Here is a 13,102-nt window from a genome sequence, read left to right as displayed (position 1 = left end):
TGGAGGCAGCCGGCACACAGGGGGTTAAGGCTGTGTGCCGGCTGCTTCCATTCATTTCTATGGAACTGCAGCGGAGCCTTCACACTGAGTATACAGCGTATACTCAGTGTGAAGGCTAAGCAAAGCATTGTAGAAAATAGTACCAATCTCGATCCCACGTAAAAAGATCATGTTCGGAATTCCAATCGCGATCGTGAAATTTTCTTGATCGCCGATCGGAATCCGATCTTTTCCGAACACGATCGCTCAACCCTATCGATTGCCGATCGGGATCCTATCTTTCCCGATCCCTCAAATGTGTTTAATGTACTAAGTGTAATAAACTGCTGATCGGGACATGAACATTCTGAATATTGAGGCATGGGATATTTTTTTTGCCTAAATATGGGCTTCTGTCCATGGACAAATGAAGTAGTCAAAAAAACTAATTGATGGATCTAGAAGGACAATCATTGAAGAATAAACCAAAAGCCAACACTCACGAAGGCCGGTGGATTCCATACGGGATGCCGTATTAACAGTATCCCCAAAGAGACAATATCGCGGCATTGTAAGGCCAACCACTCCAGCTACACATGGTCCTGGGAAAGAAACACAGAGTAAGATTCAATTTCAGTAGAATTAGATGGCAGAAAGTCACCTCAAAATGGAAGAACGTGACAGATATTCCATTATTGTTACGTAGTGAACCACGTCTCACCAGAATGGAGCCCGATGCGTATTCGGACTGGCACTTCAGGCATATGCCTCATTTTAAATGACCCTACAGAGCTCAGGATATCCAAAGACATGTTAGAAATCTCAGCTGCGTGACGAGTCCCATTCCTTTTAGGCAGTCCAGAGGCCACCATATAAGCATCACCAATGGTCTCCACCTTTACAAAGAAAAAGAGAAGACAGTCTACAAAATCCTTCGCGAACATAACCTAAAAAACCCCCATAAATGTCTCATCTAGAGATGGAAAAAGCCAGAATTGTGCACCTTGTAGACATCATGGGAACCAATAATGGCATCAAATAACGTGTATAGATCATTGAGAAGGTCCACAACTTCGATAGGGTCGCTCAGAGAGGAAATGGTTGTGAAACCTACAATGTCGCTGAAGTAAATTGTGACTTGGTCAAAGTATTCTGGTTCCACGGGGACACCTGTCTTCAGAGCTTCAGCGACGGATCTGAGAGAAAAGAAAGGTATAAAAATGGACATTTCATCTAAATCTACTCGAAGCCTATAATATATCTTGTGTTTTCTACCGTGGCACTTACGGTGGAAGCATCTGAGTGAGAAGTTTGTCGGTCTTCTGCTTCTCAACCTCTAGTTCTTCAGTCCTCTCTCGGATCAGGTCCTCCAGGTTACTAGAATATTGCTCCAGCATTCGAAGCATTGAGTCGATGATGTTTGTTTTTCGTCCTCGGTTTATTGTCTTAAACTGAAAGCAAGATAAGACACGAAGATGACGATAAAGTAAAAAGACAGTAGATGGAGGTCGTAGCAATGGTGGGGTTATTGGGAAAGAGGTCTTCTGGATGGTTTTGAAGGCTTGGATGAGCGGGAAGTCTCTTGTATTGGAGTAAATAGTTCCGGAGTAGGAGGACACAGTGGAGAAATCTTACAGATCATGTGAGCGGAAAAAAAATGATCTTGCAAGTAATGTCTATTGACGTATTAGGAAATTAGGTAAGAAATCGATGGAGGGATAGTTGTCGAAAGGAAAATTTTAGGTAGGTGTTTTTTTTCCTTTTGGACATCACTTTAGGTGATGGTCTGGATTTGGAATACATTTTCTGGGCAATGTGTTGAGTGGTTGAGGGAAAGAGATGGTAGAGGAAGAGGAGATAAGGAAGGAGATACTTTGGTTGACTCAAAATTTGGGAAAGAGCAGATCTGTGAAATGTTTTGGAGTGAAGGCATCTGGAGAAGGCATGGGCTTCCAGTGGCGGATCCAGGGTTTGCAGGGCCCTGGACAATTGACTTTGGCGGGGCCCTACTAACCGGGGGGTCTCGCACTTCTAACCTGTACCTCCCAACTGTTGAAGACTAGAAAGAGGGAATAAAACATGCACGCGCTGTGGCAAATTAGGCCCCACCCACTTTTATGTTGACTCCGCCCATTCTCATTCATTTTTCATGTGATTCCACACAGTATAATCCTCCTACAGTCACCTGTAAATGATATGCCCCCCCTCCATCTCTCCCCCATTTTCATATACACCCTTCATCTACCCCTAGTTTCATGTCCTCCCCCTCTATCTATGTCCCCAGTTTCATGCCATTCTCCCCCTTTATCTGCCCCCAGTTTCATGCCATTCTCCCCCTTTATCTGCCCACAGTTTCATGTCCCCCCCGTCTCTGCCCCAGTGTCATGCCATTCTCCCCCTCCATCTGCCCCAGTGTCATGCCGTTCTCCCCCCTTCATCTGCCCCAGTGTCATGCCGTTCTCCCCCCCTTCATCTACCCCAATGTCATGCCATTCTCCCCCCTTCATCTGCCTCAGTGTCATGCTGTTCTCCCCCCCTTTATTTGCCCCAGTGTCATGCCGTTCTTCCCCCCCCCTTCATTTGCCTCAGTGTCATGCTGTTCTCTCAACAGAGATGTTGGAACGATGATGGATATGGTTTTGTCCATGTTGTCCAAATAGCAGAAGGATATAGAATATAGATGGAGAAGAATATAGCCGATAGACACTCTGGAAGTATGGACAACAGAGAGGGTCAGAGGGGTAACAGTAGTAACTTGGCTTATGGAATAGTAAACAACATCAATCATCTCATAGGACAGGGCCGTCACTGTGGGGAGTGCAGAGGTAGCAATCGATATTGGGTTTGAGAGGCCCAGAGGACTCTCTGCAACATTAGAAGACAGCAGTATTCTAGATAACACATGGTAAGTAGAGGCCCCATTACAGGCTCGGAAACTTACACCTGTCATAGGCACACAGCTAATCTTACGTACATACTACATGTCTACGGAGGTGGAGGTCACTAAAAAAAGACATCTGCTACAGCGAAGAATTTTTCTTCTACGAACAGGTGTTCAAGGGTGTTGAATGGTCCTCATATATAGTGGCTTGTCAGAAAACTGTTGTGAGTTTCCGTCTTGTGAAGATCCTCCTTGTCTTGTTTGTACTCAGTCGTTTAGGTTGTTGGTGTATCAAGTGACATGGGCTCCTCTTACCTAAATTGTCCGTAACGGTTACTGCTCGCAGGGCCATCGGTGCTGGTGTACTTACTCTTATAATCTGCATTTTTTGAGCACATGGTGCTCAAAAAAAAATATGTTGCAGGTCCCACCGAGATTTGAACTCGGATCGCTGGATTCAGAGTCCAGAGTGCTAACCATTACACCCTGGAACCAACCTCACATAACAACTCAAGCCAATGATTAGTGATGGGTAAACTGAGGTGGAAGTCATCTGGGGTGACAGAAAGATTTGTTTCACCTTTGGTACGAGCTAGAAGTACTATTATTATATCCCAAGTTCTCTTCGTTCCTCAGGGTATAATAAGCAGAGGCCAAGGAAGGTGTTGAGGTCTTGAGGTCCACCATGCATCTAGTTTTCATTTCCAGGCATCCTCTGTGTCTTCTGGCTTTCTCAATAATGATGTCAGCCTCTGAGCCACCATGGAGGCCAGAAGATTCTGAGGACACCTGGGACTGAACACTAGATGATGTGGAGGAGCCCAGGAAAGGTGAATATAACAATTTTTTTTTATATTTTTTGGAGCCCTCCCTGGCCTCAGATTATTATACGCTGAGGACTGAAGAGAACACGGAGTTTATCCATCATCATCTCCAACATCAACACCAGATTGGTTCCATGGTGTAATGGTTAGCACTCTGGACTCTGAATCCAGCGATCCGAGTTCAAATCTCGGTGGGACCTGAATGTTTTTTTAATATTATCCACTTTCTCTGCTTATTATATTCTGAGGCCTGAAGAGACCCCCAGTGGGTGGCAAATTCCGTAATTTCATGACTACCTGGTTCCTTGCAAGCCAATGTGCTCATATCGTCACAACATCAAAAATGAAAATGTTTGATCACTAGACATGTTTCAGAAGATGTACTATGTCTCATTACTGAGATGTCACCTCAAACAGGATGCTTACAGGGGATTCTTAGACCATGCATGCCCTGCTTAGAATTCTGGAAATCAAATATACGGGTAAGTCCTCAGTGGAAAAGGAAAACTTGCTCTAGCGCCACCTTTGCACTGATAAGAGGCAACAGCTGTCTGTGGATGGGTCCCTCTTCCTTTTGACTTGGCTTTATTCTCAAGATTATGCCACTAGGTTTCATGAAATATAAACATTGATCTATAGGGAGCTACCTTCCAAAAGGTGGCGCTAGAGCACGTTCTCCTTTTACATCAAGGAGGACTTATTTGCCTATACCTTAAGGAGCATGCATGCCCTGCTCTGAATTCTGGAAATCAAATATATGGGTAAGTCCTCGGTGGAAAAGGAGAACTTGCTCTAGCGCCACCTTTGCACTGATGAGAGGCAACAGCTGTCTGTGGATGTGTCCCTCTTCCTTTTGACTTGGCTTTATTCCCAAGATTATGCCATTAGGTTTCATGAAAACCAAGCATTGATCTATAGGGAGCTACCTTCCAAAAGGTGGTGCTAGAGCACGTTCTCCTTTTACACCAAGGAGGACTTATTTTCATATAAGGAGCCTTGAACGGCCAATCATATGGTAATTACAGGGTCTAACATGGCAATGAACACAAAAACAGAAAAACTCACTTGATCAAAGATCTGGTCTATGTTTGGTCTTCGGTCTGGATGTTCGCTCCAACACTGTTTCATTAAATGAATACACTCAGGAGGGGCTTGGTCTAGAGACACAGAGGGACGGCAAAGTGGTGGAGGACGGCGAACCTTTCGTATAATCTCTATCAGAAACAGAATGGGAAAAAAGCTATATTGGGGGGAACAATTTTCGGAAAGAATAAATCGGATGCGATGGTAATGTCCTTACCATCTGCCGAAAGCTCAAACATGCAGTAAGGGGCTCCTCGTATGATCACCTCCTGCATTATAATGGCAAAACTATAGATATCTCCTCGGTACGATCCTTTATGACATGGAACTGCGTCCCGTAAGAGTTCTGGGGCTGTCCAGAATAGATCTAAAAGAAGAAACTTGGTGAAGACAATATGAAACCCTTGATGTAGATGTTACCGGACAAGATCCACCTACAAGTTTTACCTTCAGGTAACAATTCAGCGTGAGATATTCTTTGAGCTTCATACAGTTCATTTATACCATAATCTGTCACTTTAAGGACAAATCTACCGTCTACAACACAGTTCCGAGATTTAAGACGTCCATGAGCAATTTCCCGGTGATGAAGGAATTTCAAGCCCTAGAAAAGGAATACAAGAGAACCGTTGTATCACATGACTAGAGATAGGTCACTGAGAGGTCATAAAGGGGATATCTACTTATCATGAGTAGATGTCTCCATGTACATAACGTACTCATCAAGCAATTATGTCTCAGGCAGATATGGAAGTCTTTACAGGTTTGATTGGACACTGAGTCTTATCACAAGAGGGTGTAAAAGTGCTTCCACGTGAAAAGGTTCTCAGAAGCTACTTTTGGGTAGTGTACTTCTTGGTGATAGATCAACAAGCCTCTTTGGCTTAGTAGAAGACATTTTTCCCAGAGGACTGTGAGAGGGGTTGCATCATTGGACTGTGAGAAACAGGGTGGCCTTTCAATGGCCATTCTGACCTAACTGTTAGGAGCTATCGGGAACAGTGTCTTCATGAACATGGTGAAGAGGCCCAGACAGACCACCAGCAGAGAAGATCTTTTGAGCCATCGACATTCACAAACATCTTCCACAGTTTCCACCATCTAGACAGGTGACACCACTCTCTAGGCAATCCAAAGGCTGGGTAGTGTAATACCATTCATAGGGAGTGCACCTACTCCCAAACATCACAGGAGGAGGTTCAAAGTAGGTAAGGGATGGTAAGTATAAATGGTTTTGATTTTTTAACAACTCGCCTCTGAAGAGACCCCATAGTATAATAATTTACTATAATGCATTGTGGTCCAAATACACAATTCTTCGGTTTCGTTAAAAAACAACAATTTGGAATATTCGGGTCCAACCCGGATCGGAAAGAAATGGTTCACCCAATTTTTTTGAAGCAGGAATGTGCAAATTTTATTTGTGTAGAACACTCTGAGGTCTCCTACGACTGTACCCAACAGCTTTCAAGGATGCAAAGACAGTATTAGTATTGCTAAAGAGACAGCATGAGATACGACAATAGGTAAGTAGAGGGTTAGTGGTGGTACCATGCAGCAGGGATACAGCTTTTCAAAATTAAAAACAGTCCAAAAATAATTCCTGTTTGGGACCTGATGGTTTTGTATACGCAATGAGGTATGGGAAGAAGTAATGCCTTCAGCAAGCAGTACAAACATGATCCCTTTCGAAGAAGGGCAGATACAGTAGACGAATCAAAATAAGCAATGGCACTTCAAAAAATTAGCACCGGGAAGTAACAAATAGCCAGTCCCTACAGTCAGCAAGGGTAAATCTGTTCTTTGGAATCAGCAGAGGTGCGTGTAAATCCTCACAGATCTATATCTGCTGTACAGTGGCGTAACTAGGAATGGCGGGGCCCCGTGGCAAACTTTTGACATGCCCCCCCCCCCTTCCTGACTGACACCAAAGACCTCAACCAACCCCCTTCTCCGCATTCCTGTACACAGTATTATGCCCCATAATGACCCCTGCACACAGTATTATGTCCCATAATGGCCCCTGCACACAGTATTATGCCCCATAATGACCCCTGCACACAGTATTATGCCCCATAGTGGCCCCTGTACACAGTATTATGTCCCCATAGTGGCCCCTGCACACAGTATTATCCCCCATAGTGGCCCCTGCACACAGTATTATCCCCCATAGTGGCCCCTGCACACAGTATTATGTCCCATAGTGGCCCCTGCACACAGTATTATGTCCCATAGTGGCCCCTGCACACAGTATTATGTCCCATAGTGGCCCCTGCACACAGTATTATGTCCCATAGTGGCCCCTGCACACAGTATTATATCCCATAGTGGCCCCTGCACACAGTATTATCCCCCATAGTGGCCCCTGCACACAGTATTATGTCCCATAATGGCCCCTGCACACAGTATTATGCCCCATAATGACCCCTGCACACAGTATTATGTCCCATAGTGGCCCCTGCACACAGTATTATGTCCCATAGTGGCCCCTGCACACAGTATTATGTCCCATAGTGACCCCTACACACAGTATTATGTCCCATAGTGGCCCCTGTACACAGTATTATGCCCCATAGTGGCCCCTGCACACAGTATTATCCCCCATAGTGGCCCCTGCACACAGTATTATGTCCCATAGTGGCCCCTGCACACAGTATTATGTCCCATAGTGGCCCCTGCACACAGTATTATATCCCATAGTGGCCCCTGCACACAGTATTATGTCCCCATAGTGGCCCCTGCACACAGTATTATCCCCCATAGTGGCCCCTGCACACAGTATTATCCCCCATAGTGGCCCCTGCACACAGTATTATGTCCCATAGTGGCCCCTGCACACAGTATTATGTCCCATAGTGGCCCCTGCACACAGTATTATGTCCCATAGTGACCCCTACACACAGTATTATGTCCCATAGTGGCCCCTGTACACAGTATTATGCCCCATAGTGGCCCCTGCACACAGTATTATCCCCCATAGTGGCCCCTGCACACAGTATTATGTCCCATAGTGGCCCCTGCACACAGTATTATGTCCCATAGTGGCCCCTGCACACAGTATTATATCCCATAGTGGCCCCTGCACACAGTATTATCCCCCATAGTGGCCCCTGCACACAGTATTATGTCCCATAATGGCCCCTGCACACAGTATTATGCCCCATAATGACCCCTGCACACAGTATTATGTCCCATAGTGGCCCCTGCACACAGTATTATGTCCCATAGTGGCCCCTGCACACAGTATTATGTCCCATAGTGACCCCTACACACAGTATTATGTCCCATAGTGGCCCCTGTACACAGTATTATGCCCCATAGTGGCCCCTGCACACAGTATTATCCCCCATAGTGGCCCCTGCACACAGTATTATGTCCCATAGTGGCCCCTGCACACAGTATTATGTCCCATAGTGGCCCCTGCACACAGTATTATATCCCATAGTGGCCCCTGCACACAGTATTATGCCCCATAGTGGCCCCTGTACACAGTATTATACCCCATAGTGGCCCCTGCACACAGTATTATGCCCCATAATGACCCCTGTACACAGTATTATGCCCCATAGTGGCCCCTGCACACAGTATTATGCCCCATAATGGCCCCTGCACACAGTATTATGTCCCATAGTGGCCCCTGCACACAGTATTATGTCCCATAGTGGCCCCTGCACACAGTATTATGCCCCATAATGGCCCCTGCACACAGTATTATCCCCCATAGTGGCCCCTGCACACAGTATTATGTCCCATAGTGGCCCCTGCACACAGTATTATGTCCCATAGTGGCCCCTGCACACAGTATTATATCCCATAGTGGCCCCTGCACACAGTATTATGTCCCATAGTGGCCCCTGCACACAGTATTATGCCCCATAGTGGCCCCTGCACACAGTATTATCCCCCATAGTGGCCCCTGCACACAGTATTATGCCCCATAATGGCCCCTGCACACAGTATTATGCCCCATAGTGGCCCCTGCACACAGTATTATGTCCCATAGTGGCCCCTGCACACAGTATTATGCCCCATAGTGGCCCCTGCACACAGTATTATCCCCCATAGTGGCCCCTGCACACAGTATTATGTCCGATAGCGGCCCCTGCACACAGTATTATGTCCCATAGTGGCCCCTGCACACAGTATTATGCTCCATAGTGGCCCCTGCACACAGTATTATTCCCCATAGTGTCCCCTGCACACAGTATTATGCCCCATAGTGGCCCCTGCACACAGTATTATGTCCCATAGTGGCCCCTGCACACAGTATTATGCCCCATAGTGGTCCCTGCACACAGTATTATGTCCGATAGCGGCCCCTGCACACAGTATTATGCTCCATAGTGGCCCCTGCACACAGTATTATTCCCCATAGTGTCCCCTGCACACAGTATTATGCCCCATAGTGGCCCCTGCACACAGTATTATGTCCCATAGTGGCCCCTGCACACAGTATTATGCCCCATAGTGGTCCCTGCACACAGTGTTATCCCCCATAGTGGTCCCTGCACACAGTATTATGTCCGATAGCGGCCCCTGCACACAGTATTATGTCCCATAGTGGCCCCTGCACACAGTATTATTCCCCATAGTGTCCCCTGCACACAGTATTATCCCCCATAGTGGCCCCTGCACACAGTATTATGCTCCATAGTGTCCCCTGCACACAGTATTATGCCCCATAGTGGCCCCTGCACACAGTATTATGCCCCATAGTGGTCCCTGCACACAGTGTTATCCCCCATAGTGGCCCCTACACACAGTATTATGCCCCATAGTGGTCCCTGCACACAGTGTTATGTCCGATAGCGGCCCCTGCACACAGTATTATGTCCCATAGTGGCCCCTGCACACAGTATTATCCCCCATAGTGGCCCCTGCACACAGTATTATGCTCCATAGTGTCCCCTGCACACAGTATTATGCCCCATAGTGGCCCCTGCACACAGTATTATGCCCCATAGTGGTCCCTGCACACAGTGTTATCCCCCATAGTGGCCCCTACACACAGTATTATGCCCCATAGTGGTCCCTGCACACAGTATTATGTCCCATAGTGGCCCCTGCACACAGTCTTATGCCCCATAGTGGTCCCTGCACACAGTGTTATCCCCCATAGTGGCCCCTACACACAGTATTATGCTCCATAGTGTCCCCTGCACACAGTATTATGCCCCATAGTGGCCCCTGCACACAGTATTATGCCCCATAGTGGTCCCTGCACACAGTGTTATCCCCCATAGTGGCCCCTACACACAGTATTATGCCCCATAGTGGCCCCTGCACACAGTATTATCCCCCATAGTGGCCCCTGCACACAGTATTATTCCCTATAGTGTCCCCTGCACACAGTATTATCCCCCATAGTGGCCCCTGCACACAGTATTATGCTCCATAGTGGCCCCTGCACACAGTATTATCCCCCATAGTGGCCCCTGCACACAGTATTATGCCCCATAGTGACCCCTGCACACAGTATTATGTCCCATAGTGGCCCCTGCACACAGTATTATGTCCCATAGTGGTCCCTGCACACAGTGTTATCCCCCATAGTGGCCCCTGCACACAGTATTATGTCCGATAGCGGCCCCTGCACACAGTATTATCCCCCATAGCGGCTCCTACACACAGTTTTATGTCCCATAGTGGCCCAGGACCACTACCACCACTATCAATGTGGCTACAAGTGTCACTAATACCACCACCAACACAACTATACATTTCAGTCATGTCCTCCACCTCCACCTGATACTCCTCATCATAATCCAAATGATAGTTCTCATACATCTCATGAACAAGAACACTATCTTGAATATTTTCCTAAGCTCCTTGGGTACTGACAGTTAGGAACAAAGAAGACACCCCTCAAAAAGTCAGTAAAGACATGAAGGAAAATAAATGCTTCTATTAAGCTGTAAATAAACTGTAAAGAAGGAGGAGCAGAAGGAAAGCACTGAACTGGCTCCAAGTCACAGTGTCACTGTCAGAGGAAACACCATCCTGCTGATACTGAGATGACAAATAAGCCATCCAGTCCGAAATGTCTCCACGGTTATGGTAATAGTGGATGACTTTACAAAGCCAATATCAATTAAGAAGAAAATCCACTACAAAATTCAAACTGATAGCAAATAGAACATACTCTTTACTCGCAAGAACACAAATGCATTCTGGTACAATGGCTTATCAGTGGCTTATTGCTTGCTGTACTGGATGTCTCAGTCAATCTGACCTTTATCACCGGTATACAGCTAATGGTAGTTCTGTGAAGACACCAAAGCCAGATCTTCTTATCCCTTCTTATCCCCAACATCAACATGTGCAAGTCGAGAGTAAGACGTAGAGGCATCCCAGTTCACTCCACTCGCCAACCCTTCACTAATCTCAAAATAAGATCACGTTTACTCTATAAGTCTCGCCTCATTATTCAGAAAGGCCAGCCGTTATGGACAGGTCTAACTTTTGGGGCTTTTCCAAATTTCAATTTCACTCATCGCGTGAAGGGGTCTGAGAAGTCGGCAAAAGATTTCTTATCGCCCAAATGCAGTCAGTCTTTTGATTCCATTGTTCAGGCCGCTCATAATCCAAACCAATATTTACATATCTCTGTGTATAAGAAATTAAGACGTCTACCCAACCCTAATGGAGACCTAACAAGACACAATAAAGACTCTTTCCCCTTAACCATCAATTCCTGCATCCCCAACCATCGCTCTGCTTTATCCACAGCAATAGTAATTCCCTACATAACTATTTCCCCGTGTTGTAAATATTCACGTGGTTTCCTGGGAAGATTGGATTTTATACCCTGGGGTCTCGTGAGGCCTTAGAGAATAATATCTGGAGGCCAGGGAAGGTATGTAACAACAAATAAACAAAAAGCAATACTGGGTTCTAATTCCTTCTTCCAGTGTGCTCTTCCAATCTATATATTACCCCTGAGGTCTTTGTTGGGCCTCAGGGCAGCGCCGCACCTCCCATGAGGCGACCTGAAGCGACCGCTTCAGGCGGCGCTATGTCAGGGCCCCGGGGAGGGCGGCATTTTTGCTTACCTAAGCCAGTCCAGGACAAGCTCTCCTGGACTGGCTTAGCGTTACCGTCACCGAGCGGTGGATTGGGGAGGCCACTGGAGCAGCGGGGTGTCAACTAGAGATGAGCAAGTAGTATTCGATCGAATTCCTCTCCGCCATAGGAATGCGTGTAAGCGGCCGAACACCAAGGAGTTAAGTGCATCGAATATTCGATGCGCTTAACCACCTGGTGTTTGGCCGCTTACACGCATTCCTATGGCGGCAAGGAATTCGATCGAATACTACTCACTCCTCTCTAGTGTCACCATCACAACCTTTCTTTTTTCAACGTATCTTCCCTGACCTCCAATTAGACTCTGGGCTTTAAGAAACCCCATTTTGTAATAATGATTCATGAGTGGTGAAACCCCGTATACTGTGATACCAAAATTTTTGGAATTTGGTTCATTACTAGAGATGAGCGAGTAGTACTCGATCGAGTAGGTATTCGATCGAATGCTACGGTATTCGAAATACTCGTACTCGATCGAATACCACTCGCTGTTTGAATGGAAAAGTTCGATGCAGAACCAGCATTGATTGGCCGAATGCTATACAGTCGGCCAATCAACGCTGGTTCTTCTCCTACCTTTAGAAGTCTTCTCCGTGCAGCTTCCCCACGGCGTCTTCCGGCTCTGAATTCACTCTGCCAGGCATCGGGCGCTTGTAGTGTGCGCATGCGCAGTCGGCTCTGCCCAGGCCCGATGCCTGGCAGAGTGAATTCAAAGCTGGAAGATGCCGCGGGGATGCTACACGGAGAAGACTTCTCGGAGGATCCAGCCCGACCCTCACTCGTGGACTTGGTAAGTATAATTTTATCGAATGTTGCCTACCCCTGAAACGAGCATTCCCCCCCCATAGACTATAATAGGGTTCGATATTCGATTCGAGTAGTCGAATATTGAGGGGCTACTCGAAACAAATATCGGATATCGAACATTTTACTGTTCGCTCATCTCTATTCATTACGAGCTGGTTTGCCATTCCAACTCATATTCCTCCCAGATCAGGGAGATGACGGATCTCAGACTCCCTACTTGATACTTAAATCCTCAGGTGTTTGGACCCTGTCACCATCTCAAGTATGGCGAGGAAAGCCACTGCAGTGTGACATCACCACACTATGTTGCATGCTCCACCTTACCACCATAATATTTATTAAGAACTTTACAGAGGACATTATGTTTGAATGAAAAACAATTTAGATGACTACATAGGGAAGTAAGCTATGGGATTCCCTTCCCCAACACGTAGTAAGGGTAGTG

At 46.5% G+C, this 13,102-nt stretch overlaps 1 protein-coding gene and 2 non-coding genes across 3 annotated transcripts in view; 1 reads left to right on the top strand and 2 right to left on the bottom strand.

Annotated features, from left to right (window-relative positions):
* GUCY2D (guanylate cyclase 2D, retinal) overlaps positions 1-13,102 on the bottom strand; it is a 30,003-nt gene that overhangs the window by 3,279 nt on the left and 13,622 nt on the right. Inside the window, exons 10-16 of the mRNA XM_075272443.1 lie at positions 5,215-5,371; positions 4,985-5,134; positions 4,750-4,898; positions 1,267-1,430; positions 983-1,175; positions 701-875; positions 483-581 (exon numbers count right to left, since the gene is read on the bottom strand). Of these exons, the coding sequence (XP_075128544.1) occupies positions 483-581; positions 701-875; positions 983-1,175; positions 1,267-1,430; positions 4,750-4,898; positions 4,985-5,134; positions 5,215-5,371 (1,087 nt within the window). The remainder of the gene's footprint in view (positions 1-482; positions 582-700; positions 876-982; positions 1,176-1,266; positions 1,431-4,749; positions 4,899-4,984; positions 5,135-5,214; positions 5,372-13,102) is intronic.
* TRNAQ-CUG (transfer RNA glutamine (anticodon CUG)) lies at positions 3,283-3,354 on the bottom strand. The gene has a single exon. It is a non-coding gene; the product is annotated as a tRNA-Gln (tRNA).
* On the top strand, positions 3,813-3,884 carry TRNAQ-CUG (transfer RNA glutamine (anticodon CUG)). Its single transcript has one exon. It is a non-coding gene; the product is annotated as a tRNA-Gln (tRNA).

This window comes from Leptodactylus fuscus, chromosome 5 (genome assembly GCF_031893055.1).
Source record: "Leptodactylus fuscus isolate aLepFus1 chromosome 5, aLepFus1.hap2, whole genome shotgun sequence".
Lineage (NCBI taxonomy): Eukaryota > Metazoa > Chordata > Amphibia > Anura > Leptodactylidae > Leptodactylus > Leptodactylus fuscus.
Note: the sequence above shows the minus strand (reverse complement) of the source record. Positions and strands in the feature narration are given on the sequence as shown.